General features: G+C 36.9%; 5 protein-coding genes across 10 annotated transcripts in view; 3 read left to right on the top strand and 2 right to left on the bottom strand.

The window, feature by feature from the left end:
* The first annotated feature begins 639 nt into the window (after positions 1 to 639).
* On the top strand, positions 640 to 4,203 carry LOC113066862 (NADH dehydrogenase [ubiquinone] 1 alpha subcomplex subunit 9, mitochondrial-like). The gene is made up of 11 exons (XM_026238938.1): positions 640 to 753; positions 1,508 to 1,678; positions 1,786 to 1,883; positions 1,955 to 2,046; positions 2,385 to 2,526; positions 2,681 to 2,783; positions 2,946 to 3,016; positions 3,095 to 3,171; positions 3,287 to 3,382; positions 3,777 to 3,843; positions 3,926 to 4,203. Exons 1-11 carry the CDS (start codon positions 699 to 701, stop codon positions 4,094 to 4,096), a joined length of 1,143 nt encoding a protein of 380 aa, XP_026094723.1. The 5' UTR covers positions 640 to 698; the 3' UTR covers positions 4,097 to 4,203.
* Positions 4,204 to 5,413: 1,210 nt separating this feature from the next.
* LOC113066859 (probable polypeptide N-acetylgalactosaminyltransferase 8) lies at positions 5,414 to 12,782 on the top strand. Of its 2 annotated transcripts, none has more exons than XM_026238935.1 (12): positions 5,414 to 5,618; positions 5,716 to 5,950; positions 7,411 to 7,577; positions 7,855 to 8,038; positions 8,124 to 8,321; positions 8,806 to 8,920; positions 9,008 to 9,193; positions 10,837 to 10,974; positions 11,103 to 11,198; positions 11,276 to 11,443; positions 11,603 to 11,805; positions 12,702 to 12,782. In XM_026238935.1, the coding sequence occupies exons 1-11, from the start codon at positions 5,480 to 5,482 to the stop codon at positions 11,735 to 11,737; spliced, it is 1,761 nt and encodes a 586-aa protein (XP_026094720.1). In that variant the 5' UTR covers positions 5,414 to 5,479; the 3' UTR covers positions 11,738 to 11,805; positions 12,702 to 12,782. The 2 variants fall into 2 exon arrangements, with proteins under 2 accessions (XP_026094720.1, XP_026094719.1); XM_026238934.1 differs by having other exon boundaries at positions 7,372 to 7,577.
* LOC113066863 (RIB43A-like with coiled-coils protein 2) lies at positions 11,853 to 15,683 on the top strand. Its single transcript, XM_026238939.1, has 7 exons — positions 11,853 to 12,622; positions 12,702 to 12,783; positions 13,887 to 14,198; positions 14,374 to 14,492; positions 14,591 to 14,818; positions 14,943 to 15,109; positions 15,357 to 15,683. Exons 1-7 carry the CDS (start codon positions 12,506 to 12,508, stop codon positions 15,433 to 15,435), a joined length of 1,104 nt encoding a protein of 367 aa, XP_026094724.1. The 5' UTR covers positions 11,853 to 12,505; the 3' UTR covers positions 15,436 to 15,683.
* On the bottom strand, positions 15,556 to 21,221 carry LOC113066860 (adenosine deaminase 2-A-like). 2 transcript variants are annotated; one of them, XM_026238937.1, is made up of 10 exons: positions 21,052 to 21,221; positions 19,799 to 20,132; positions 19,412 to 19,631; positions 19,114 to 19,324; positions 18,893 to 19,020; positions 18,461 to 18,551; positions 18,271 to 18,379; positions 17,963 to 18,120; positions 16,995 to 17,197; positions 15,556 to 16,869 (listed from the first exon to the last, which is right to left on the bottom strand). In XM_026238937.1, exons 2-10 carry the CDS (start codon positions 20,097 to 20,099, stop codon positions 16,779 to 16,781), a joined length of 1,512 nt encoding a protein of 503 aa, XP_026094722.1. In that variant the 5' UTR covers positions 20,100 to 20,132; positions 21,052 to 21,221; the 3' UTR covers positions 15,556 to 16,778. The 2 variants fall into 2 exon arrangements, with proteins under 2 accessions (XP_026094722.1, XP_026094721.1); XM_026238936.1 differs by having other exon boundaries at positions 21,066 to 21,221.
* A 2,230-nt stretch (positions 21,222 to 23,451) lies between these two features.
* Positions 23,452 to 27,562, bottom strand: part of LOC113066858 (cat eye syndrome critical region protein 2 homolog) — a 32,596-nt gene continuing 28,485 nt past the window's right edge. For 3 of the 4 annotated variants that reach the window (XM_026238930.1, XM_026238932.1, XM_026238931.1), the window contains exons 16-18: positions 26,790 to 27,495; positions 24,877 to 26,671; positions 23,452 to 24,726 (exon numbers count right to left, since the gene is read on the bottom strand). In XM_026238930.1, coding sequence (XP_026094715.1) covers positions 24,672 to 24,726; positions 24,877 to 26,671; positions 26,790 to 27,495 — 2,556 coding nt within the window. In that variant the 3' untranslated portion in view covers positions 23,452 to 24,671. The remainder of the gene's footprint in view (positions 24,727 to 24,876; positions 26,672 to 26,789; positions 27,496 to 27,562) is intronic. The other variant, XM_026238933.1, reaches the window with a different exon arrangement.

The following is a 27,562-nucleotide window of genomic DNA, read 5'->3' as shown; positions in this document are numbered from 1 at the left end:
ACTACCATGTGCTATCTCTCTCCTTTGTTGTTTTACAATTTAGTTCATGGGGTTTTAGAAGAAGGTCTTGGATCAAGGTTGTTAGGTAGTGCCTTTCAGTATTATAATTATATATTTTAAATTGTCTCCTGAAAAATGTCTGTAAAATACTGTCATACTTATGAAAATAAAGATGTAATGCCTAACTGAATGTAAATTATATATTTTTTTTTATATGCAAAACTTGCTTTGGGTGGGGGTATGCATTACTACATTAATATTTAGAATCGATGTTATTATAATGTAGGATACTAAAACATTTTTTTTAAAGTAGGTTATTTTGGAAAAGTTGGAGAATAACGGCTTTGTAGCGGATATACTGCGTATAAACAATAAAATTAGTACAAAAAATAACTTTTACATATTTTATATGTTGATTTTATAGGTTTGCCTCTATTGTAAACAACTCGTAATGTTTTTGCAAAGTGTGGAGAAAATACTTTAGACAGGCTATTGTCCGAATACGACGCTTTCTGTTTTGTTTTATAATATATCTATAGCTTAGTCTTTGCTTCTTCGACGTAATTAAAATTATACAAGAAAAATGTATATTTCTAGAAGTTCTTACCGTAGTACCGTCGCTAAAATTCAGTTTTGGCTATTTTCGGATTGCGTTTGACCCTCCCCAGCCTCCGTTCTCCGTGCTGACGGCCAGAATCATGGCGGCTGTCACTCTGTTTTGCCGTCCTGCGGGTGTCCTTCCCAAGCTTTCAGGTGAGTTCACAGTTAGATTAGTTTACCATACACACGGTATGACCGTATATTAATACTATTATGATTGAGGCTGTTAACAGAACGAGTTATATAGCGATTCGAAGATGTTTAAATAAGTCGTTTTCTTGTGTTTTGTGACCCCGGCGGAAGACATCAGGCCTCATTTGTGCACTAGTACAGTTGAAATATTTTACTATTGTCAGAAATATGCTACTGTGTCATTTAAAACTACAAACGTGCGGTTTTGCTGTAAGATTTTAATTTTATTATTTTCAATTGAATGCAGTAATTATGTGCTCTGTGCGGTGCAGAATAATCAGAGACTGTCTCAAAACATACCAAGAGAGAATTTATAGACATCACTAGGGCACGAGATACACAGAACGCTTCTTTTATTATTTTATAATTATAATTATATACGTTCTGCAACCTTTACCATGATATATGTTTATGCTATGTATTGTTATTCTAAAAGTCACACTGCCTGATAAACCCTGTAAAGCCTAAATAAATAAAAAAACAATAATAATTATAATTTTTTAAAATCAAATACTTTTTGTCAAAGAAAAAAAAAAACTTTGCATATCATATTGAATGCATTGTTGTAGAAGTCATGTAGAACAGATTTGATTTCTTAGAAATTCATGTAATAAAAATATTATACTGTTGGATTTAGAGTCTTAAGATACAGTTTTGTCAGTGTACTTGAATTAGTTAAATAGACATATTTTGTTTTTATTTCTTCTGTCATCAGGCACCTGTTCTCCAGTTTTGCTGGCGGCCGGTCCTGTGACCGTTCAGCATAGGAAGATCCATCATGCCGTGGTGCCCAGAGGAAAAGGAGGCCGCTCGTCTTTCAGTGGAGTAGCTGCGACAGTGTTCGGAGCCACAGGCTTCCTGGGAAGATATGTTGTCAACCGACTCGGTGAGTCCTGATATTATTCACTGTAAAAACCATAATGAGCCTCATTCACTTACAAGCCATCCATTGCTGTTTCATTGGTTCGAAAAAGTTGTATGGGTTTATTTTAGGACGTATGGGCTCCCAGATCGTGATTCCTCACCGATGTGACCAGTACGATCTCATGTACCTCAGACCTATGGGTGATCTGGGCCAGATCATCTTTATGGTAAATGCACTCTATCCAGAGGAGAGGTTTCCTCTCTAATGAAAGTGGCCTAAACTGTGATGCTTTTACAGGAATGGGATGCAAGGGATAAGGAATCGATCAAAAGGGCAATTTCTCACTCCAATGTGGTGATCAACCTTGTGGGAAGAGAGTGGGAGACCAGGTACTAGAAAGTAGGGATCTTTAAAATACAATTAAAAGAAAATCCATGTTTACTATGCTTGTTTGTAGGGCTGCACGATTTGGCCAGGGTTGTGTGAATATATATCAATATGGCTATAATAATAATAATAATACAATAATGATGGTAATAATAAAATAAATATTACTAAATAAAATGTAAAAATGACTAAAAACAATAAATAATATTGTAATAATTCACTGTAAATTAGTATTAATTAATATATGAATTCTAACTTAGATACCACAAGGTTGTCTGTAGGTGCATTCAAAGAGATTATATTTCTAAAAAACATGCTGTCTTCTTTCCCCCTTTTAAAGGAACTACAAGTTTGAAGATGTCTTCGTCTCTATCCCCCAGCAGATCGCAAGAGCAGCTCATGAAGCCGGAATCAAAAAGTTCATACATATGTCCCACCTTAATGCAGATATCCGCAGCCCTTCCAAGTACTTAAGGAATAAGGTAAAGGTTTAATAATGTGCTAATATGCTGTATTGAGTGTGCTTATAGTAAAAAATAGCAAAATAAAGCTGCTGATGTAGGTAAACCTTTCTAAAGTCAATAATAATGTATTAACAAAGTGGTCACAGTTGTCTCATAACTGGTTATGTTGCAGGCTGTAGGTGAGGCAGTGGTGCGCGAAGAGTTCCCTGATGCCATCATTATGAAACCCGCTGAGTGCTTCGGAAGAGAGGATAGATTCTTGAACCATTTTGCTAGTAGGTATCTGATTATATCCTAAAATTTAGATTTTAACTATAAGAAATATGCCTTGTTGTTGTATGTGTTTTGTGATGACAGAAGTAGAATTTGGAAGTAGTCTTAAAGGGACAGTTCACCTGTTTGTTAAATTGATATTTCCTGTAATTGTTGTTGTTTAGACATGCGTTGGTTCGGTAAAGCTGTTCCTCTTATTGCGATGGGCAAGAAGACAGTCAAACAGCCTGTTCATGTGAGTATCAACCAGTTTGAACACAAGTAAATATTCCTAATCATGGTCTCTGATTATGCATTATCTTGCTTTCTACAGGTGGTGGATGTGGCCAAAGCCATCGTTAATGCCATCAGAGACCCCGATGCTAATGGGAAAACATATGCTTTAGTTGGGTAAGAACCGGTACAGTTTCTCCTTCATTGTCTTCTAATTTTGGAAAGTTCACACTTTCCAATCTATGGATTCTTGTGTCCGAAATAAAATAAAAATGAATTTCTTGCTCCACAGGCCCAACCGGTATCTACTGCATGACTTGGTGGAGTACATATATGCTCTGTCCCACAGGCCATATTTGGCTTACCCCATACCTCGCCCTCTCTATCAGTAAGCATTTCCTTAAAAATATCAATTTATATGACTTTTCTTAAAGGTGAAGTATGCTACTAGTGTCACCTAGACATGGTTTCGGCAGGTTTTTTTGAAGGTAAATTTTAAGAGTTTTGAAGACCTTTTAAAACCCCCTCCCCAAAAACGGTCTTGAATACAACCACTACCTTCTGATCACACAACTTTTACATTTACTTAAGAAGCAAAAATACTTAAAATAAATTTGTTATTGTTTTATTAGAAATGTATAAAAAATAAGACTTAATGCCATGGATTAAGATAATGTAGTTTGAAAAAAATCATACAGCTTTCACTTTTAACCTGACAGTTTACAGAAGTGTACCTACTTTGGCAGCCACATATATATTCCCCTTGTGTTCTCTGGTTTTAGCCTCATTGCAAGATTTTTTGAGATGAACGCTTTCGAGCCCTGGACGACCCGTGATAAAGTCGACCGGGTATGTGTTTCAGAGCATTACAAAATTATGCATTTATTACAGCATCAAGAATGTAACAAATAGTTAAAACCCTCATTTATAGTTCCACACAACGGACATGAAGTACCCTGACCTCCCAGGACTGGAGGATTTGGGCATTACCCCTTCCTCCATTGAGCAGAAGGCCATTGAAACCTTGCGTCGCCATCGCCGTTACCGCTACCTGGATGCTGAGATCGGAGAGACCAAGGCCGCCAAAACAGTCAGCTATTAAACAAGAGGCAGTGGCTCCTGTGTCCAGTCAGATCTCTGCTGCTCCTCACTTGTTGTCTAGTTTCACTTTTTCTGTACATAAATAAAGATATTCAACTTTATTATTGCAATAGCTTTTGCATTTTTTTTTCCTCCTTGTGCAAGTGCGATGCATTTTCTTACATCTGCCTGATTTTGAAAAAAATTACAGATGGGACAGATCAGATTTTTTAACAACAACAACAACATAAACAAAAATGTCATTTAATATTCAGTGTCTTTAATGAATAGTGGTCTTGTATAAGTTATAGGTCAATTACACGTGATTTATCACATGACTTTGATCCCACATTTCTTATTAACAGTTTTTTTTTATTATTATTATAAAAAAATAAATAAAAGAAAACTTATTCGTCAACGATACTTTAAAATTGATCAAACTTGGCAGTAAGACATTTGTATTACTTTTAAAAAAAAAAAGTCTTGTCTTTCAAATAAATGCCTTATCCAAAATCCAGAAATCCGTTCTACTTCTCCAGTCAGCAATAGATATGTAGTCTATATGATGTGATGTCAGGTGGTGCGCTTTTTACAGTAATCCTGTATTATTGCCTGGCTTATTACAGCACAGTTACAGGAAAGGTTACATCAACACTAAAATAAAGAAATAAATTCCCACTCAGTCAAAACTACCCAGAACAGAATGCAATATAAATTACGGTATTTTACTGTAATGTATAAATGGTATTGTAGGTTACTTAAGGTTTTTACAGTTTTTCCTACCAGGTCAAGAAAATATAATCATAAATGTATCATCTACCCATTAGGTTTTATGACAAAACATTGCTGCTGGTTTATGTTTTATTTAAGTCCCTAAATGTTATGTGTATATAACAGACATTTTATTACACTATAATCCAGAATGTTCTTTAAGGTTGCAATACTTAAAATTGTGAAAAGTGCTATACGTATAAGTGTGAGTTTAATAGAACTAAATAAGTGCTGTTCTTTTGAACTTTATCAAAGAATCCTGAAAAACAAAAGAATTAAGCAGCACTACATTGATTATAACAAGAAATGTTCCTTGAGCAGTAATCAGCATATTAGAATGTATCTTTTGACACTGAATAAATAACATATTCAAATAGAAAACAATTATTTGAAATTTGTACAATATTTCAGAAATGACTGTTTTTGCTGTATTTTTATAGAATGATTGCAAGCTTGGTGAGTATCATTTTTTTTTAAAATAAGCAATTACTTTAACCACTCCCATATCTCAGAGGTGTCTTGCATAAATCAAAGTGAACTATACAACGTTATTGACAGTCATCTTTATGAACAAGCACTTGCATACCTTCTGAGGATTTTTCTTAGAAAACATGGGCGCAGAGAGCTTTTGAAAATGAGGATTGCTGCAAGAGTCTGTATGTTAGTTATTGGTATCATAGTTTACATCCTTGTGTACATATCATTTATCAGATCAGAAGATCCAGAGGTACTTAGAAGACTAAAGAGAATAGAAGATCAAGTTAATGAAATAGGTGAGTTTGTGCTCATTACATCCATTTTGAGAACATTATTAATAACTGAAAGATTTCATTATCCTGTGGAATTACTTCAATATACTTCCAATTTCAGCCATAGAAATCAAAAATCAAAAAGTCAGTGAGGCTGTTGTGGAACATAAAATTACAAAGAAAACGGAGGTTAAGAAGTTGTATCCAAAATCCCCTCTCTTTAAATCATGGGGAGCTGAACTCACAGAAGAGGAACAGATGGAAGCAGAGAGGCAGTTTCAGGAGTTCGGATACAATGTGTTCCTCAGTAACAGATTACCACTGAACAGAACAATCCCCGATACTCGAGACATCAGGTAACTGCTTTACAACGGTTTCCAAGTTTATATATTTTCATTTTTAATATATGTAATGAATTTTGTTGATTGCAGTATAAAAGTGTCAAATCATCCTTCAATAATTATTTTTATATGCTGATTTGGTGCTCAAGTAGTAATTCTTGTATGGCTAAATAAAAATAAAAAAAATGTCATTGTATGTAGCAATTTGAAGGGGGGGGGGGGTCCAAAAACATACCCAAGTTCTTTAACCCAAAAACTTGTTTACCATTCCATTGCCACCTGCTGTAACTTGTGATTGTGTGCACTTTCTTATTATTTTAGTTTAATCTTTAATCCGTTTTTATTACTGGGAACAATTATATTGTTTTGTTTAATGCGCTGCAAAGATATGGCTGTATAAGTTTATATTTTTATGTTTAGCAATTTTACTTCCAAGCATTTTTTTGAAGCCGCCCTGGCAGTGGAAGAAGGGAGAAGCTTAATGTTTAAAAGAGCATATTTCAGAGCAGATTTCCAGTGACGTTGCTTCAAATGTCTCTCTGCGAGTGCGTCACAGCACCTAGACTGTGCTGATTTCACTCGGGGATCACCTTCTTCCATGAAGACGGTCCTCCCACTCTGCTCTCCCATTTCTGGTGTGAGGATCAGTGCCCCTCATGGCTACATGGCTTAATGCAGCCTGATATCCTTCAGAGCTTCTGAAGAGGGGATCACAGCTGACGACTCCATGTCATTAACAGCATCGGACACTGATGAGGAGGAGTGTTCAGAAAAAGAGCCCGAATCCCCACCTCTGACACAAACGACAGGGACAAGCTTGGACAGCGAGTGATCCACGTTCTGTCTAAGGCTGTGAAGGATCTTGGCCTGTCTGAGCCTCAGAAGCGGTCCTAAACAGCACACTGAGAGGAACAAGAGAGGATCAGTTCTCGCAGAGGCCGGAACTCCCTCAAAGAAAGTTTGATCTTGCTCTCCATCCCTCCATTCAACACCGAGCGATGGAAGCTCCATTCAAGCCTGGCACATCCTTCTAGTTCAGCATGCGCCCAAGCAAACTACCGCTGTGATAGTGGACCTACATACTCAAAAGTGCAATTCTCCTCTCCTCATTACCATGAACGTCAATTCCCAGCCACTGTGTAGCACAATGCCTTTCGTAAAAGTAGAACCACTTCACTGGCCCAATCATTCAAACAGGTGAATTTAGTTGTAGGGGGCTGAGATGATAGCCAAGGGGGCAGGTGAGAGATCGATTTAACCCGTGGCAACTGCACGTGATATGAAAATAAATGGACACTTTATCTATCCAATCAGCAGGCTTACTTTAATAAGTGCCGCTCTTTCCGTTTCATTATTTGCTGTTGAGTTATCTGAAATGTACATTTCATTTGCACTTCACAGCCATATAGTACTGATGCTTATATTTTTGTCCACAGTGATTTTTTAAAGGACTTTTCATATATATATATGCGCAGATGTGCTACAAAAAGCTACCCCACGGACCTGCCAACCATTAGTGTGATTCTGATCTATTTTAATGAGGCCCCGTCAGTCATTAAAAGGGCAATCCACAGCATCATTGACAAAACTCCTGCTCTTCTGCTAAAGGAGATCATCCTGGTAGACGACTACAGTTCGATTGGTTAGTTTTACCCTAGATATTAGTGATATCTTATTTGATAAGGTTTTTTTCTTCAGTTTCTTTTTTGTCAAGCATAATCCTTATATAATAATACAGAAAATATTCATAATTAATGGAGAATATAGAAAGATTCATAAAAAGACAAAAGTACTGATTTAAACTTATTTACACAGTGTGCATGAATTCATACAATTATTCAGTTTTATGTAATTTGTAATGTTCTAAATATGAAACATTTAATATAACATTCTACTTCATGTTTTTTATTTCTTGACAGAGGATCTGCATTTGGCTCTAGATGAATATATTGAGCTATTTAATAAAGAAAAACCTGGCCTAATCAAGAAAGTGAGGCACGGAAGGCAGATGGGCCTTGCCAAGGCAAGAATCTCAGGCTGGGAAGCGGCCACAGGTCAGGTGGTAGCCATTCTGGATGCACACATTGAAGTTCATAAGGACTGGTGAATACTACCACAGTTTGTGTATGATAATAAGAGGGACTTAATATCTTGCGTAAATATACATTTGACTGCCGTATTATTCTAGGGCAGAGCCATTACTTGCAAGAATCAAAGCAGACAGGACAGTAGTGCTGTCACCAGTGTTTGACAAAGTGCTTTTTGACACAATGGAGGTAAAGAAGTATAACGCTCTTGCTCAAGCGTTTGACTGGAACCTCTGGTGCATGTATGAGTCCTTCCGGCCAGAATGGTACAAAAACAAAGACCCATCAGAACCAGGGAAGTAAGTGTAACTTTTTCACCTTTTTAAACACTTTTGTTTTCTATCAATCATTTTAAATGCGCCTGATGAAATGAGAGAAACTTTTTTTTTTTACGTAAAATGCCAACAAGCAAAATAACACACAGACACATATGAAGAAAAAAGCACACCTATGAATCTATGTTTTTGAATAAGTTCACCGAATGATGCAACATCTATAAAGATGCTTATTTCTTTACTAAATGAATCAGTATCTTTGAACAAACTGGTTGAGCAAACAATGCAACATAAAAAAGGTTGCTTATTTTGTTCATCTGTGATCCGTGTTTCTGAACAAATCAGTTTAGATTTTAACTTTTTTTTTTTTTTTTTTTTACTGTGGGGAACAGTAACGTACTGCTGTATTATGCAGGATGTCAACTATTAACATACTTAATTTAATTAATAAATTAACAGTTTGCAGTTTATGATTAGATTGTAATAGAACAGTTTCCTTTCTTGTTAGGAGTCCCTCAGTCATGGGTATCCTTGTTGCTGAACGTCAATTCCTTGGAGAAATTGGAGTTTTGGATGAAGGAATGACAATTTATGGAGGTGAAAATGTTGAATTAGGAATACGTGTAAGTCAATACTGCACATTTTGGTGCCAAAATTAGGCCTAGAATAGGTGCTTGAATTTGATTAATGTCTAAAATGTAATCAATCAGGTCTGGCTCTGTGGTGGGAGTATTGAAGTGGTGCCGTGTTCAAAGATCGCTCACATTGAAAGAGCACATAAGCCCTATTCACAAGATCTCCGGAAACCCATGATTCGCAACGCTCTGAGAGTGGCTGAAATCTGGCTGGATGAATATAAATCAAATGTGAATATTGCCTGGAATCTCCCTCTAAAGGTAATAGTAATAGTAAACATTGTTTAAAGGATAGCTGAAGAATAGAGAATAGATCACATATGTGCATATCAATAAATAAATTAAAATGTCATGGAAAAGTGCATTTATTTCAGTAATTCAACTCAAATTGTGAAATTTGTGTATTAAATAAATTCAATGCGCACAGACTGAAGTATTTTAAGTCTTTGGTTCTTTTAATTGTGATGAATTTGGCTCACATTTAACAAAAACTCACCAATTCATCTAAAAAATTAGAATACTTCATAAGACCAAAAAAAAAAAAAAAAATGTTTAGTGAATAGTTGGCCTTCTGGGAAGTATGTCCATTTACTGTACATGCACTCAGTACTTGGTAGGGGCTCCTTTTGCTTTATTGCCTCAATTTGTCATGGCATGGAGGTGATCAGTTTGTGGCACTGCTGAGGTGGTATGGAAGCCCAGGTTTCTTTGACAGTGGCCTTCAGCTCATCTGGAGTCTTTGGTCTCTTGTTTCTCAGTTTCCTCTTGACAATACTCCATAGATTCTCTATGAGGCTCAGGTCTGGTGAGTTTGATGGCAAGTTAAGCACACCAACACTATGGTCATTTAACCATCTTTTGGTGTTTTTGGCAGTGTGCGCAGGGGCCAAATCCTGCTGGAAAATGAAATCAGCATCTTCAAAAGCTGGTCAGCAGAAGAAAGCATGAAGTGCTCCAAAATGTCTTGGTAAACGGGTGCAGTGACTTGGGTTTTCAAAAATACAAAGGATCAACAACAGTAGATGACATTGCACCCCAAATCATCACAGACTGTGGAAACTTAACACTGGACTTCAAGCAACTTGGGCTATGAGCTCCTCCATCCCTCCTCCAGACTCTAGAACCTTGGTTTCCAAATTAAATACAAAACTTGTTCTCATCTGAAAAGAGGACTTTGGACCACTGGTCAACAGTCCAGTTCTTCTTCTCCTTAGCCCAGGGAAGATGCCTCTGACTTTGTCTGTGGTTAACAAAAGGAATACGACAACTGTAGCCAGTTGGGTGGTGGCTCTTGAAGCCTTGACCCCAGCCTCAGTCCATTCCTTGTGAAGTTCACTCAAATTCTTGAATCAATTTTGCTTGACAATCCTCATAAGGCTTCAGTTCTCTCGGTTGGTTGTGCATCTTTTTCTTACACACTTTTTCCATCCACTCAATTTTCAGTCAACATGCTTGGATACAGCACTCTGTGAACAGCCAGCTTCTTTGGCAATGAATGTTTGTGGCTTACTCTCCTTGTGAAGCGTGTCAATGATTGTCTTCTGGACAACTGTCAGATCAGCAGTCTTCCCCATTATCGTGAAACCTAGTGAACCAAACTGAGAGACCATTTTGAAGGCTCAGGAAACCTTTGCTGGTGTTTTGAGTTGATTGGCTGATTGGCATGTCACCATATTCTAATTTGTTGAGAATTGGTGGTTTTTTGTTAAATGTGAACCAAAATCAAAGACTTAAACTACTTCAGTCTGTATGCATTGAATTTATTTAATACACGAGTTTCACCATTTGAGTTGAATTACTGAAATAAATGAGCTTTTCCACGACATTCTAATTTATTGAGATGCACCTGTATTTAGTCTTATTTATATTTCATTGATTCTCATATCAGTTTTTTTTTTCTCTAGAATCATGGGATTGATATTGGTGATGTGAGTGAAAGAAAACAATTACGAAATAAACTCAGATGTAAGCCCTTCAGATGGTATCTGGAAAATGTATATCCTCTCCTAGACGTCTGGGAAGACATAATTGGTTATGGTGCGGTAAGCAACAAAGATGTTCAAAGTCTTTTATTATACAATTTTCCCCTGAAAAGAGGAGATAAATAAACCTTAGATGCTCAGTCTAAACTAGTTATCATTAAACTGCTTCTGTTTTATTCTCATAACAGCTGAATAATGACCTTAAAGAAAAATTCTGTATTGATCAAGGACCTGTTCCTGGAAGTGTACCAATTCTGTTTAGGTGTCATTACTATAAACCTCAGGTACTGTATGTGAGTGTAAACCTTTTCTTTGAGTTACCACATCCAAAAAGCACTCATCATTTAACTGTCTCTCACAGCATTGTTATTACAACCGTAATGGAGAGATCTACATTGGAGGCATTAAATCTCACACATATAACTCTAACCGTTGTCTAATGGATCCTGGTAGTGGAAAGACACCAGCGTTGCATGACTGTAAAAATGCCAAGGTGAAAGGATTGAGTATATACTGGGACTTTTCTCAGGTAAGGTCCTGCTGTGTATTTTATTTATGTTTTATGGAATATTTCACATCGCTTAGAATTGCTAAATGTGTGTTCATTCTGTTTTGTCATATACAATTATATTTTTAGAATTGTTATTATCAGTGAAAATGTATTTTCTGGTTTCCGTTTTATTTTTAGGGAAATGCAATAAAAAACAGAAACACAAATCGATGTCTTGAGATCGGCCAAGGAGCGGACTCCTACTATTATCTGATTTTGCAAACATGCACAGGACAAAGATGGACAATACAACATGTCATCAAAGACTTTTAAAAGTGGAAGTGGAAACATTGTAGAGGACGCAGATGTAGAAGGAACTTCAAAATGAAATGCATGTACAAGTATGTGAACTGGATACATATGACTGTGTTCTGTGTTTTTTTTTTTTTTTTTTGTTACAGATTAACCTGATACAGGTGACACCTTTAATTATATTGAAACAGCGGCACATCAAAACATATCTTTGAGTGTTATATTGCTACTGAGGTCTTTGTCCTGTGACAGATTACATTATCACGTTTTTCATTTTCAAAGTATCATTTTCATGTTGTTAAACTACTGATAAGATTTCAAACTTTTGTTCAAACACTGATCAAACTATTACAGTAAAATGACATTGGTGTTGGTGTGCAGCATAACAAATGCAAATGCAAGATAAATAATAAAAAGTACTAGTCTAAACGCTCCACTGCAGCCTCAATAAAGCGCATTATCGTATGGATTCCAGTTATCAACGATTTAGAAAAAATTAAAAGGTACAGGATAAATTTTTAAAAAGTGTTTAATTACCAGTAATTACTATTGAAACCTACATTAAATATGCATCTGGAGTATTTGAACCATTCTGATTAGGGCACCTATCACTGATCTATATAGATCAGTGGCACCTATGCTATGAAAAATAACAGTGAGAGGGCGCTATTTTCAAACACGCATCTTCAGTCTCTTAGCAACGTGTTTGTTTGTGGGCTTCCCTCGTTTTGTGACATCCAGTACGTCGATTATATTCGTTATATCGATTTGATGTGGTGGTGATACACAATGAATGCAGTTGAGCATTTGTCAGACCGAGTTGAAGCTGTTCAACTTGACAGAAGGAGAAACATGGAGTTACAACGCAGGGAGAGGGTCTTCAATGACACATTCCGCACGATTGGAGTAAGTTTGCTGGATGGAAACAACTTTATACATACTGTTAATATAATAATTATTTTTTGTATATTTCTCTCTTTGTCAGGTTGACAAGGATGCTCTCGACCACCAAGTTAAAGAACGAAGAGAGAAAAAACAACGCCAAGCGAATGAACTGAAAGTCTATAGTGAGTTCTGAGAGGAACTTTTTTTTTTTTGGTCTGGATTTTTTATTCAAAATATTTATTCGTGCAATTACTACATTAATAAATATATAACATTAAAAACTACATTATAATAATTTATATATATATATATATATATATATATATATATATATATATATATATATATATATATATATATATTACAATTCACTTTTCTCCCCAATTTATATATATATATATATATATATATATATATATATATATATATATAGAAAATGTCCAGGTGCTGTAACTATCTGTATACTATATGTATTTAACTATAGTACTTTGTATTATAATTCTATTCTTGAAAAAAATTTCTTCTTGCCCTCTATTCATTTACTAACTGCTTGTTTTCTTTAACAAAAACCTCTAGCTTCCAAGTGGTGTAACTAACTGGAAAATTAAATGTTAAATGTTAAATGTTAAATGTGTGTGTGTGTGTGTGTGTGTGTGTGTGTGTGTGTGTGTGTGTGTATATATATATATATATATATATATACATACATTTATACTAAAAAATAATCAGTAAAGCAATTAATTTAAAAAGCTTGTTTGTGTGCGCGTGTACAAATCTTCAGTGATTTAGATTTTTTTAAAGAAATTTCTAAATATTTTGTATGTGTGCATGTACACACATTTTTTTAATTCATGGCTGTAATTGCTTTACATTAATTTCAGCATTTTAATGACATTTTATGGTAACACTTCACAATAAGGTATCATTTGTTAACATTAATCAATGTATAAACTAAAATGAACTAACAATAAACAATACATTTGTTACAGTATTTATTGATCTTTGTTAATGTGAATACTTATTCATTAGCTGTTCATGTTAGTCCACAGTGCATCAACCCATGTTAACAAATACAACTTCTGTTCAATAAATGCTGTGTAAGTATTGTTCATGCTTAGTTTGTGTTACTAATTCAGTTAATTACTGTTAATTAATAAACTTTATTGTAAAGTGTTACCCATTTTACTTTACTTTTTTTATATACAAAAACTTTGTGGATAACTTCAATAACACAACTGACATTTACATTGAAGTGAACTCGAATCCCTTTCCTGTCTGTTTTTAGCTGATGAGCTGCTGTGCAGTGATCGTGCAGCCTGTATCCTGGAGCAGCGTCAGAAGAAAGATGAGCACCTGCTGAATGAAGCCATTGTGCAATTCAGACAACAGTTTCAACAACCTGCTAGCCGGCGTGAGTTTGATCTGAATGATCCAGAGCTGCTGAAGAAGCAGGAAGGGGTGCGGATGCTGCCGGGGCTGGCTGGAGAAGATCTGGCCCAGAAGGACAGGCTGAGGAAGCAGCAGGAGCAGCTCAGAGCATGGTCCCTACGACAGCGAGACGAACTAGAGCGAGCAAAACACGGGTTACAACAAGAGAGTAAGTTCACTGGCTGAATGGGAGCCCGTTCTGTCTGAGCTCCAAAAACCGTCAATTAAAAAAAAATATTCCAATCTTGAATGTTCTGCTATATTCTCTCTGAAATGGTATAGTGAATGAATTCAGTTTTTCCCAGCCCACCTATAAATGTTTTCTCCTTTTACAAACTATATAGTGCACCAATATGCTCAAAGCAGTCTGGCTCTGGACACCCGAGCTCTTGAATTGCAGAAGATGGAGGAACAAAGCAAGAGAGCTGCAGCCATCACCGCCAAAGACTTTAACCTTGCACTGGTGAGTCACTGACCACTAAAGTTCACAAGTTCAAGAACTATCAGAAATCTCAATTAACCATCAGTTTCCTGTTGTTCCATGCTGCTTCTCGACCACAGGCTGCAGAAATCACACACCGACATCTACAAGAGCATCATGAAGAGGAGGAAAACAACCAGACGGACATCCTGAACCAGCTAAATGGAGACCTGCTGATGGAAAACCCTGAGCAGAATATTAGCGTGCTGGGTCTGTCTCGCCTGCGCAGGGACTGTTACAAGGGAATGAGTCCTAAAGAGCTCCAGCAGTACATGCAATACCAGCTGCAGCAAGCAGAAGATGGAAAGGTAAAGCCAGCACTTGGTACTTTTTTTTTTTTTTTCACCTTTTATTTACAAGTAAGTAACATCAAATGGCACTTCTGAAATGTTTCAAACAATTAAGTGTTAATAACCAAACAAATGTGTGCAGCGTGCCGTCATGGAGCAACGAGAGAAGGAGCTTCAGGAGCATCATGAGCGCATGACATCTGCCCGTGCTGCATTGCTGCTAGAAAGACAGCAAGCACGTATTAATAAGGAGCTGCGCAGGGCAATGGACAACACCAATGCACAGCTGGCCCAGGCCCATGATGCTCAGTGAGTTAAATAGGGTTTGGCTGACTATATATGATTAGAACACCTATTAATTCATTTGAAATAACTTTTTAAATATTATGCATTTTAAATAAGTCAGTGGACTATACATACCGCAGCATTGTTATTGTTAATTATTTGAACAGAAATCTGAAACAAAATCAAAATATTAGATAATTATATGAAAATGAAAAATGTGGCAGTGATATTAAATGACTAAAACTGAAATAATCACTTTTTCCATTTACAGGAATAACCATCTACAGGATGTGTACAGCAACATTCCCGATGAGCGCTATTTTTCCCAGTTTAATACCAGCAGTAGATAAACATCTACAGCTGGAACCTGAAAGATGAAGACCATCAGGGCTCGCTAATCGAGGACAATACACTATATCATTTTACAGTAAACACCTAAGCTTTAAATAGACCCGGGACTCCACTTGAAGTGTTTCGGAAAGCTGCACAATTTTTAATAGGTCAGTAAAGATGGCAGATGGAGTTGTAACACTTGTTTTTTAAAACATTCATGTTGTAAACAAAAATGAGCTGCATATTCATAAACAACTGAAATCAGGTAACTCAAGTCAGCCTGCAGAGGTTGTTAAAGTAAAAATGTACTTTTAAAAACTTAAAAGGAATAGGTCACCCAAAAAAGAATATTTGCTGAAAATTTGGATGAGTTTGTTTCTTCAATGAAACAGGCTTGGTTTAGCATTAAATCACCTCCTTACTAATGGGTCCTCTGCAGTGAATGGGTGCCACTGGAATGAAGTGTCCAAACAGCTGATAAATACGTCTCCAGTCTCCACATGACTCAAGTCCATCAATTAACTTCTTATGAAGCAAAAAGCTGTGTGTTTGTATGTAACAAAGCAGTCATTAAGGAATTTAACTTTAAATATTCAGCTTCTGGACAAAATACATAATCCATAATAACACTTTTTCCAGTGGAAAGTCTATTCCCTTTTGACCTCTCACATCAAAATCCACTGACATATGTTTAGAACTGTTTGTTTAGGACTTTTTTCACTTGTAAATGGTGCCTGATCTGTGTGTATTTCTCTCCTGATTCAGACGAGACATTTTCAGCAGAGAAAGCGATATTATGGATGAAGGATTTTAGCTGGGAGCAAAAGTTTGCAGTTAAAAACATTGTATTGATGGATTTATTAAAAACATGCAACTTTTTGCTTCACTGGAGTCTTGTGGATTACTTTTTGATAACTGTGATGTTTTTATCAGCTGTCACAACTCTCATTCTGACGGCACCCATTCACTGCACAGGATCTATTGGTGATAACTACTTTTTCAAATAAAATAATTAACTGACATTAAGTGCATCACGGTTTTGTTGTTTAACAGGTGTCCTGAATTCACAAAATTGCACAAAACTGCTGTCAACAGCTTGAAGTTGCAAGCACTACAGTCCTCCATTTTGTTTCAAGGGAAGTACAGAGGATCAGTAGTACATAGATTCTGCACCAGATGGCAGCACAGGCCAGTTCAAGAGAATACATTCATTTCCTCATACCAAGTAACAGCGTTAATTGCAGTATCCACACCCCAGTATGTTCACCAATATGACAAACAAATGGGGAAAACATCTTGTAAAAATGCCCTTAGAGCATGCTTAAAACCTCCTGATTTACAAACTACCTGTTAAAGTAGTCTACAGTAAACTTTCCGAGACAAACTTGTCCCAATTTACCAGCAATACCTCAATAGCCTTTTTCTTAGTTTGACTTGGCAATGAGCTGTACCTAGAAATGAAGAGCGAAAGGACAAATAAGTTACAAAAAACAGCAAAGCCTGGTTGTAGATTTAACTTGTGGCCAAAAAATGTCTGTATGAATCCTAAAACATGAGAGTAGTAGTTATCCGTTACCTGAGGGAGTTTATGACCAGCTCTTTCAATGTGCCTAAATGAAAGCTCATTCCTCCAAAGCCCATGAAGGCTTCGTAGAAATCATGTGAAAGGGCAGTGGCCCCAAACAGAGCTGGATCATCTGAGCTGATCACTACAGGATGACCCTCAGCCATCAGTGCTGCCACTGGGTGGTCCCGCATGTCTGAGACCAATTTCAACACCTGACAAAGAGTTAAAGCATTATTACATTTTTCAAATGAGTGGCTATTCAGACAATGAACCATAAATATAGCAAAGACTGAAAAAGTAGCATAGTGGAAAGGTAAAAAAAAAATATGTATAATGTACTAAAACAAAAAGATACACAACCGGTCGAAAGTTTGGCTTCGGTTCTTCTTTTTTTTTTTTTTAAGAATTAAAACTTTTCTTGAGTAGGGATGTATTAATTTGATCAAAAGTGACAGTAAAGACATTCATAATGTTACAAAAGGTTTCTATTTCAAATAAACACAGTTATTTTGTTCTTTCTATTCATAAAAAATGTATCCGTCTCCACAAAAAAAAAAATTTTCAAGTCAGCATATTAGAATGATTTTTGAAGGATCATGTGACACTGAAGAGTTTTTGCTGTATGAGACACTTTACCAACCTCAATCGTCTGAATGTCAACTTCAAACTGTAAATTTAATTCAAATGTAACCTTGAATAAAATTAAATTCATGTAGTATTTACATATTTACATCTTAAATGATGAGATTGTAGCATTTTTATAAAAAAGGTGAACGTTTAAGACACATTAAGTAAGTATGAATATCAAATCCTGTTTGTAACCTATTGAATATGACATAGTTTAGCAGGATATCTATATAAATAAAATAAATAAAATAAAAAAAAGAGGGCAGGACTTATCCATTGGAAATTGACTGAATTATGGAAAGCAGGAATATTTTTTTTCCACTTTAAAGACATAATGAGTGATGATATACCTGATTTGAGATTGGACAGACTTCAATAGGTACATCCATCTTTCTAGACAAGTCTTTAACTACAGGATGACGTGCCAAAGCGAAGCCGTGACCTATACGTGTGGTGTTGAATAGAAGAGCATCCATGAGGTTCTGATCAACATCTGTTCCCTGTGAATCTGTGTGGGAAAAGTGAAAAGTTACCAGATTTTACAACAGCATTAGCAACCGTAAAAAAGAACAAGCACTCTAAACTTTTTGAGCCTAAAGGACAACTTTGAATTACACTGCTTTGTACCAGATGAAAGAACCTAGATGTCAAAAGAAACCTGTCTCTCCTGCGTGGAAAAAGTAGGGCAGGTTAACACCCCTGTCTTCAGGTAGACTCAAAGCCTCTTTGAAGTACCACAGAGGTCTTCCAAGGTCTTCCTGTCCTACCTGGAGTTATAAAACAAGTGTTTCCTTCAGAGTTTATTCACAAATCATGTATTTTCAGTAATACGCTCATCATACACTCACAAAGTCAAAGCCTGCCATGATATCTGGAAAGTTCCTGTGTAGTGTCATTGCTTCCTCTACTGTCTTCACCGCCTCGGTTGCATTTATACCCCTAAAAGCAACAGGAAATCAAATCAAATATTGATATTATGTTACAAAAGACTTTGATTTCAAATAAACACTGTTCCTTTGAACTTTCTATTTACCAAAGAATCCTGAAAAAATATATATATCAAGGTTTCCACAAAATATTAAGAAGTACTACTGTTTTCAACATTGATAATAATAAGAAATGTATCTTAAAGACCAAATCAGCATATTAGAATGTATTCTGAAGGATCATGTGACACTGAAGACTGGAGTAATGACTCCATAATGAATAATGAAAACAGCTTTGCATCACAATAATAATTTGCATTCTAATTTACAATACAATACAAACGTTTCTCTCACCTGTGGACGGTAAAAATCACTCGAGCTCCTAGGAAGTCTGGGAAGTTTTCTCTAAATCTTTTCACAACGTCCTGGCAGGCCCTCATACTCCAGTCCTTGTTATTTAATCTGCCATCCAGTTCATATGTCTTGAAATTATAATAAAAATGAACACATATTAGTATTTACTTACAGTACACTATTATTTTTTCTTTATTTTCTAAGGAGAATTTCGTCCATACCGCTGGCAGCAGCGCCCTGATTTCCACATACATGATGTTGTCCTCATAAAACTGTCTTAGACCTTCATAGAGGTAGTCTTTGAACACAGGCGCATAGGTGACCAACCCATAGGCCACCAAGAATGCCTGCTCAAATCTCTTCCACACAATATCTTGGCTAGGATAGGCTCTGTCTGGGTCCTCGGTGAAGAGCGTGAGATTTCGAATGAAACTGTGGAGGCAAATGAACATCTGAGATAAACATCCCTCACCTCCAGTCACAGATTCACTACCGTTTTTTTTTTTTTTTAGGATATACCTGTTGTCCAAATCAGTGCTGTTTTTAATCTTCTCCCTGAGGGATTTCAGCAAATTCCATGAGGAGCAGCGTGGAAGAGACGCAGGCTGTCCGGAGGAGAAGATAAACTGCACGGTCTGCTCATCTGTGAAGCACACGTAGCAGTTCTCTCTGTAGGTCACGTTCTTCACCAGCCAATCCACACTCACCATACCAAAGTCGTGAACATGCAGGGCAGCACCTGGACAAAAGATCAGATAAATCATCTTACTTAAGCCTAGGTGGATTTTAAATATTTTGTACAGTGTCGTTCTGGCAAAAGTCATAGTTAGAAATGAACCTTAATAAAGTGTGGCCATACATATGTGCATTCACACACAAAAAGTCTGCATTATTAGATTATAGCACCTTTAGGCATCTTCTGAAGCAAACTAAACACAGGACTTTGATCGATGAAGCGCTTAGCCTTGAAGAAATGCATGGACGGTGGGACATGTCCTGCTTCCATATCATGCTGCTTCAGTTTCTGAAGCTTCTTGTCAAGAAGTTCCTCTCTCTCATTCAGTGTTATGTTGCCTCCTGTCCGTCTAGATGCTTCCAGCCTTATCAGAGCCTCCCGCTTCCTGGGATCTGGTCCACAGTGACATGATGAACACCACAGAAACAGCATCCATATCCACATCAGGTCTCTTAGTGTCACCACGTGCATGGTTGTGATGTAATTCAACCTCTGATCTCTGTGCTATTGATGAAAAGTAATGAACAAGTAGCTGGTTAATAATTTTTTAAGTGATTTTTATGTTTATGCGCCACTGACTGATATTGATGGTATTGTATTTAATACTAATAACAGGTGATGCAGTAAATGACAAGTAAAATTAAATGTTTTCAGTTACTTTTCGTGTCTGTTGATTAGAATTCGCTTCATTTAAATAAAAATACGTTATTTACAGATGAATTTCTCACCGATGATTCATTTGTAAAATGTGTTAATTTATAATAACAGTGTATAGTGTATAGCTAGCTAATAACATTATGTAGAAAAAAACTAATTCTTTCTTAGAAGTATAAATCAATTTAAACATAATTAACTTATTCGATTTATGTTTTAAAAGACACACACACACAGAAAAAAAAACTCAGAACATAGTCAGCTGTTAATTTTACTGGTCTATGCTGAATGTACTAGCAGAATTATGTGTATTTGACACTGCAGAAAAGGGGATTTACTCGCTGCTTGCACTTCTTTTTTACCTTGAAGCAAGTTTCAACCTCCAACCACCAGTTTCAACCGTTTTAACCATCTGATGTCAGCTGTTGGAAACTTTTTACTTCTATAGCAAAATATAAACTAACACACATTATATAAATGAAATCTATCAATCCTACTAAAACAATGTGACCATCTGTTAAAGACCAAATTACTGTAAACAACCCACATGACACAGCGGTACGCTATCTATTATCAGTCATGATTAAGTCTGTCTACGTTAGCTGTTGTGATGTTTTCTTTATAACGCTTATATATGTCCTGACATGCCTTTCGAGTTTCGAACCATTTAATTGCGAATTTATTTATCCAATAAGAGTTTTTCACCAAGCATACATCAAACCGCATCAGTAACGGTTAACTTACCTGAATAAAGCCAAAATAAACGTACAGAAAAATAAATACCTTCCGAAATTAGAACAGGTCTTCTGACAACTGAGTACGCCGTGTCTCAACACACCGGTAACAAAGATGCAATTTGTTTTATTTAACCGAGCTTGACTGACTTCTGCCCCACTTCTGACTTCCACAACAGACAGTGACGTCATGTCCTTGCTTGAAGCTCATTGGCTCCGCTGTGTGCTAGTGCGCGAGGACAAAAGACATGCTGAGGACAAAAGACTTGTTTTAGAAAAACTAAAATAATAAATTCATTTTAGTCTTGTTTTTTAAAGTTTAGAAGTTATTAACAATTTAGTATTTCAACAAGTGTTACGATGTATTCTTACCATGCAAGTACTTTAGTGTACCACCATGTAAACGCCAGGATATCAAAAATGTCTGCAATGTACAGGTGCTGGTTATATAATCAGAATATCATCAAAAAGTTGAACTAATTCCATTCAAAAACTGAAACTTGTATATTATAGTAATTCTTTAAACACATACTGATATATTTCAAATGTTTCTTATATAAATTTTACATGATTTTAATTGACAACTAAGAAAATCCCAAATTCAGTATCTCAGATAATTAAAATATTGTGAAAAGGTTCAATATTGAAGACAAAATATTGAATAATCAGCTAATTAACTCAATCTTTTTGATTTTCCTTAGTTGTCAGTTATAATCAAAATTAAAAGAAATAAACATTTAAAATATATCAGTATGTGTGTAATGAATGAATATAATACACAAGTTTAACTTTTTGAATGGAATAAGTAAAATAAATCAACTTTTTCATGATATTCTAATTATAATGACCAGCACCTGTATCTTGTAAAACAGAAAAATGACAGAAAGAACAGAATCTAATGAAACATAATTTATTCTAAAAAAAAATGTACAGTATAGAAAATACTTCGGTCCATTTCCAAAATAATTTTTCAGTCAGGTAAGAACTCGTAAACTTTACGTTATGAAAGTTACAGGTGTCGTTTTGGATGTAATCTTAATTACTGAGGTAAAGTGAACCGTTTCAAAACAAACATGGACACATTTATATTAAAAAAGACAAAAATGTACAAATCATAAGAGCAAATAAATATGATTCACATTTAAACAACTAGTTTCTTAACTAGTACAGACAGAATAGATGACAGCAGAGACGTTGAAGGGTGGATTCAGGAGATACAGATCTGTTACCAAATACCCAGCAATAAGTGAATGAAAAGAATATTTTAAAAAAACAAACCTATGTACACAGCTAAACCCACACATTCCAGTAGTACATTACAACTAAATTGCTTTACATATTAACAGTGGAGTAGGACAGTCCTCTGACAGACTGCTAAAGTGATAATTCTTCACTTATTAGCGAAGACTGGTACAAAATGGAGGACAATGTCAATGTAATTTCACAGCTGCTAGTATTTCCATATCCCTAGTTCATAAAATACATATAAACAGTTCACATGTCCACAAAAATATTAATGTACACCATTTTGCACCATCATAAGTTTCTGGGAAAATTATCTCAGTGTAACACAAAAATCACTCTCAAATCCTTTGTATAAGGTGTACAACTTTCCACTTCAATGTTTGGATTCCACAAAATGGCACAATGAGGGCAAAATTTGAAACTTGGAATGTTGCCTTCATTTTACTTATGGTTGATACACCACTTAAACACCAACAATCAAAAAGTGGAATGCAGATAAATGTAATCATGTTCAAACTTGGCACTGATAAAGTAATAATTACCGTTTGGTTTTGCAAGTGAACATATTAAGGCTATATATAGTGTTGATGATCATGAAAAAGGATATCGAAGTATACAAACAACAAGTGACAAAAAAAATTAAGATCTCCACATGTGAAGGGATTTGACAATGAGCCACATTCTGGCATTATGAGGTAGATATTCTTCCTGCCATATTCTCATGAATTGTGGTTTCTTTTTAATGGTTTGTCGACAAGAGCGGAGTAAAATATGCTAGTAATTTGGACAGACCAAGAGGACACATAAAAAAAAAAGCAAGCAGATATTCAAAACAATTCATTTAGTGCAAGACAATAATAGAAGCAATTAAAATGAACAAATCAAGTCCATCCTTCCTTCCCCCATTACAAACAAATATCAGAGTAATTCTAAAAACAGTGTGACAAATGCCATTAACCACAAGTACTGCTTGTCTGGTTCCCATGTCTGTACTGAAGATCACAGATGAATTTAAGTTAACCAAAGTTCCAGTGACATTTCATGGCAATTTTTTCAATGAATATTCTCTTGACAATACCCGTATTAAAACCACTACACCCTGAGAACACATTCAGTACATTGAATTAAAAGAGGAAGCATTCATGTAAAATATGAGCACATCCACATATCTCCCATTCGATAAAAGGAGCTTTTTTTTTATGTTTTAAGGCTAATATATATTCTCTCATCTAATGCGTTTTTAGTATTGAGACTCTACCTAGTTGTCAATTGAGACAAAAATTCAATTTATATTCCAATATGTCAAACAAAAAAAAACATTTAAGATTGATGGCCAGTGATGAATGATATCAGGTGACAACAATAAACCAGCCTTCAAGGAATCCCAAATGTTGTGGATTATTGTGAATTAGAAGACCGTGCAGATATTAAGAGGTGAAAGATGGCTACCTCAGTATCTGAAATCTGGTTCATTCTGAGCACACATAAACTAGCAGGACAAATCAATAAGGAATAAAACAAGTGAAAAGTTTTATTCCCATACAAAGGAGCACACATATAATTTATGCCCAAGGCCACTAATTCCAGTATGAAAGACTATTCCTAGTGCATAACTAGAGAAGCCAAGTTCTCTGCCAGAAAATCAAAGACAATCTTTAAATTGAAGCGGCATTAACAGAATGCACATCACCAGAAATCAAGTAGATCGATACTGTGTTTTAGTTGAGATGAACATCACCTCATTAAAACACTCCAAGTGTGGTGTTTCCTATTGGAGCAGAAGATTAATCTTCTATTCCTTAAATTGAGTTACTACTACCACTACATCGAAAATCTTTCAACAGAACATTCAACAAGTACATGAAGGTAACCGAGTCTAGTTTTCCACGGAGCTTGGAAAAAGCTCCAGCAGTCTCAGTACCTTCTTTACTACACCTGAGTTTAACCACAAACTGGTAAATCATATCTTGCTATTCTCATGGACTGGAAAAACAAATCAGTTAATTTACTTCCTAAGTAGCAGCCCATGCAAAGGAGACTGGAGATATTGTTCCTTTGTAGAGAATGAGGCCAAAGAGACATTCCAGGCTGAGAAGAAAAGTTCTAGACCAGTATTATGGAACAATAAACCGGACTGATGATTCACAGCACTTCCTTGGTCAGTGGTCCCACTTCTTGGTACTGCGAGTTATTCCTTTCCCTCCTTTCCCGCGTTTTCTAGGTGGGTAGTGGAGCATGTCTGAGAATCAGGACTTCAATTGATAAAATAACTTGCCTTTTTCAGCAAATTATCACATCAACAATCTTCCTAATTTTTGTTGTGGTCTCCATTTTCCTGTATATTTCAGGATGTAACAGTGTTGTAAAAATATATATTAATTTTCCTTGAATTTCAATTAAATCCTACTTTTCAAACTAGTTTGTTTCCTCGGCCATTGGGAGATGCTGTACCCAACATCTGGTGCCTATCAGACAAGAAAATGGGTTACTAAAATGAATAAAAATTAATGTTAAAGTATTATACAGACAAATATATATGAATGTGTAAGTCGATCATTCTTCTGGATCAAACTCAATTATATCATAAGATTTGAGAGTTAAAGGAGATCTCTTACCCAGTGTGAAGTAAGTGTTCTGCAACCACTGCTCTTTGAGCAACCATCATTCCCTGGAAGTGCCCTGCAACATTTGGATGCCTGTACATAGCCATGCGAGTTTGGCCTGGAGAGAAAGGCAGGTGCAGGTGCCTGTGCCTCTGTAAAGCTTCCATCAAATGTGGATGAGGATGCTGTGGTGCAAAATGTCCACTGGGAAACTGCTGACTAGAATACGGCTCACTTGCCACCATATGGGATGGAGGAGCACCACTCCGCTGCATGCTGGGATACATGCTTTGAGGCCCATATGGGAAACTGGGGTGTGGCTGAGCTGAAGTACGATGCTGGGCTGTAGCATTGTGGCTGTCCAGGTCCAAGATCTCCTTTGGGCTCTCAGACCGTTCAGAAGGCTCTTCAGTCCTTGCCTGCTTGGCAGGGCTGCCATCCTCTCTGTTTTCCAATGCACTGGTATGGGACCCATCAGGTAAAGGAATAGGTGACATTAAACCTTCAGCAGATTGATCTGAGCCATGTGGAGACACACTACTGTCCGTGTGTCGGCCATTAAAACTTCCAGTGGATGGTGATGGGTAAGAATTGGGCATCATTGGGTGCTGAGGGTGGTAGGGAGGTCTAGGCCACTCCTCAGATGGAAATCCAGGTCTGCCATTTTGTGGGTGGTGATAGAACTGCTGCTGCTGGAACTGAGGATACATGCTGGATTGGCCTTGATGATGCTGTGTGGCCATGCGATACTGGTATGGACCACCTTGCTGGTGATAAGAAGGATAGTGTACAGGATTTTGATGAGGGTTATTTCCCTGTGATGGTGGTCCCTGGTTTTGGTAAGGCTGATGATCTGGTGGGTTTAATGCTCTACCCATCTGTGGACCAAAGTGTTGATGTGCTGGCTCAGTTGCACCATATCTGGTCACAATGTTACTCTCTGGACCCTGAGTGTGTATTGGAGGAGCCTGATTGTGAAGGGGTGCTAGCTCCTGCCTTCCTAGTTGGGTTTGTGACTCTGGACTGAAGGGCTGTGGTTTGTAAAGCACACTGGCATGATCATTCCTAATGTCAGCATTGCTGCTATCCTTGGAGGCTGTACTCCCAACTGACACATTCCTGCTTGTAGGCTCACAAGGTCTTTGGTCTCCCTGATCAGCTGGAGAGGGATGAGCAAGTGGATGTGATACAGGGTGGCTAGGAGGTAGAGAGCTGAGGGTAGCAGGCTGATAAACACCAGGCTGACCCCCCTGAGGTGGAATCTGTGGCATTCCATGAAGAGGTCCCACCTGTGGCCCTCTGATTGGTCTATTGTTTGGTATTTGTGAGATGTTCTGAGGATGCTGATGAGAATCATTTTGTGACATCTGTTGAGAAAGATTCTGCAGAATATGTGAAGGAACATTCTGAAACTGTCGTTGAGAACTATTCTGAATAAATTGTTGTGGAACATTTTTATGGATTTGTTGAGAGGGATACTGGGGAATTTCATTTGGGATTTTATGAGGCACTGGCAGAGGACCATTTAGGGGTAATGAAGAGTCATTCACAGATTTTTGCTGTGGGCGACCTGGTTGGGTTTGAGAATTTGGGTGATCACTGTTGTGGGTTTTCTCTTTATTTGACAGTATATGTTTCTTTTCATTCTGACTAGGATCTTCTGTGCTAGAATTGGACACTGATGCCGGAACTGTTCCTAGAAGTGGTTGCTCAGATTTTTCTGTTGGATTAAGAGGAGAAAGCATGTCATCTTCAGTCGAGGCATTTTCTCCAGTTGACTGTTTATCATCAGATTTTGGACTTGAACCTGTTGGGATATACGATGTTTTAAAATGTGCTTAAATCATGCAAATGCAAACTCCCAATCTCATTTTCATTGAAACCAATACTGCAATGCCAAACATTGCAAAAAATACCACTCTTACCTTTGGGGGATATGGAAGGCCTGATGAGCTGGTTTTCTTGAGAAGACAACGCATCAGAAGCTAAAGTATTACCACCACATTGTGGGGTAGGCTGAATGTTCTCAACAGGAGGAGACGATGAGGCAGAGAGTTGCTGGAGGGCAATCATCTCTGGACTATCAAGCATGGAAGCCAAATGTTGCCTCAATACCTGAGGAGGCCCTGGTTGTCTTTGGCCAATAGGACTTTGGGAGCCGACAGAGGGCATTCTATATTGACCATTTGTCACTGCATAACCAGTACTGTGTGGAGGATGGATCATGTTGTTATTGTATGGATGCTGGCTAGTTGAACTCTGTTCTTGCATCATAGGTCCACCAGGTGTCTGCTGCCCCTGATTGTTCATGGGTGGCCACATCCTGGGCACATGCATGCTATGGGGGCCATAAGGAGAGTAGGAACTATGCATTGGGACACCTGGCCTGGGATACCGGTTCCCCACAGGCTGCATGGACTGCCCTTCTGGATGTTGCCAAGAAGGGTACATGTTGCCTTCAGGTGGAGGGGCACAGAGGCCTCCAGGCTGAAGGGTCATTGGCCTTGGGCCAAGAGAAGGACCATGAGTAGGACCGGGATAAGAATGTTGCTGATGTGGATGTTGTAGTGGTTGATCATCAAGTCTAATTGGGTATCTAGGACCAAGATTTGGACCATTTATTTGAGAACCCTGATTAAAGAAAAAAAAAATAATTATAAACAACCTTCAAGTGATGAGGAACAAATTTTCCTCACAA

This window comes from Carassius auratus, chromosome 50, assembly GCF_003368295.1.
Source record: "Carassius auratus strain Wakin chromosome 50, ASM336829v1, whole genome shotgun sequence".
NCBI classification, from domain to species: Eukaryota; Metazoa; Chordata; class Actinopteri; order Cypriniformes; family Cyprinidae; genus Carassius; species Carassius auratus.
Note: the sequence above shows the minus strand (reverse complement) of the source record. Positions and strands in the feature narration are given on the sequence as shown.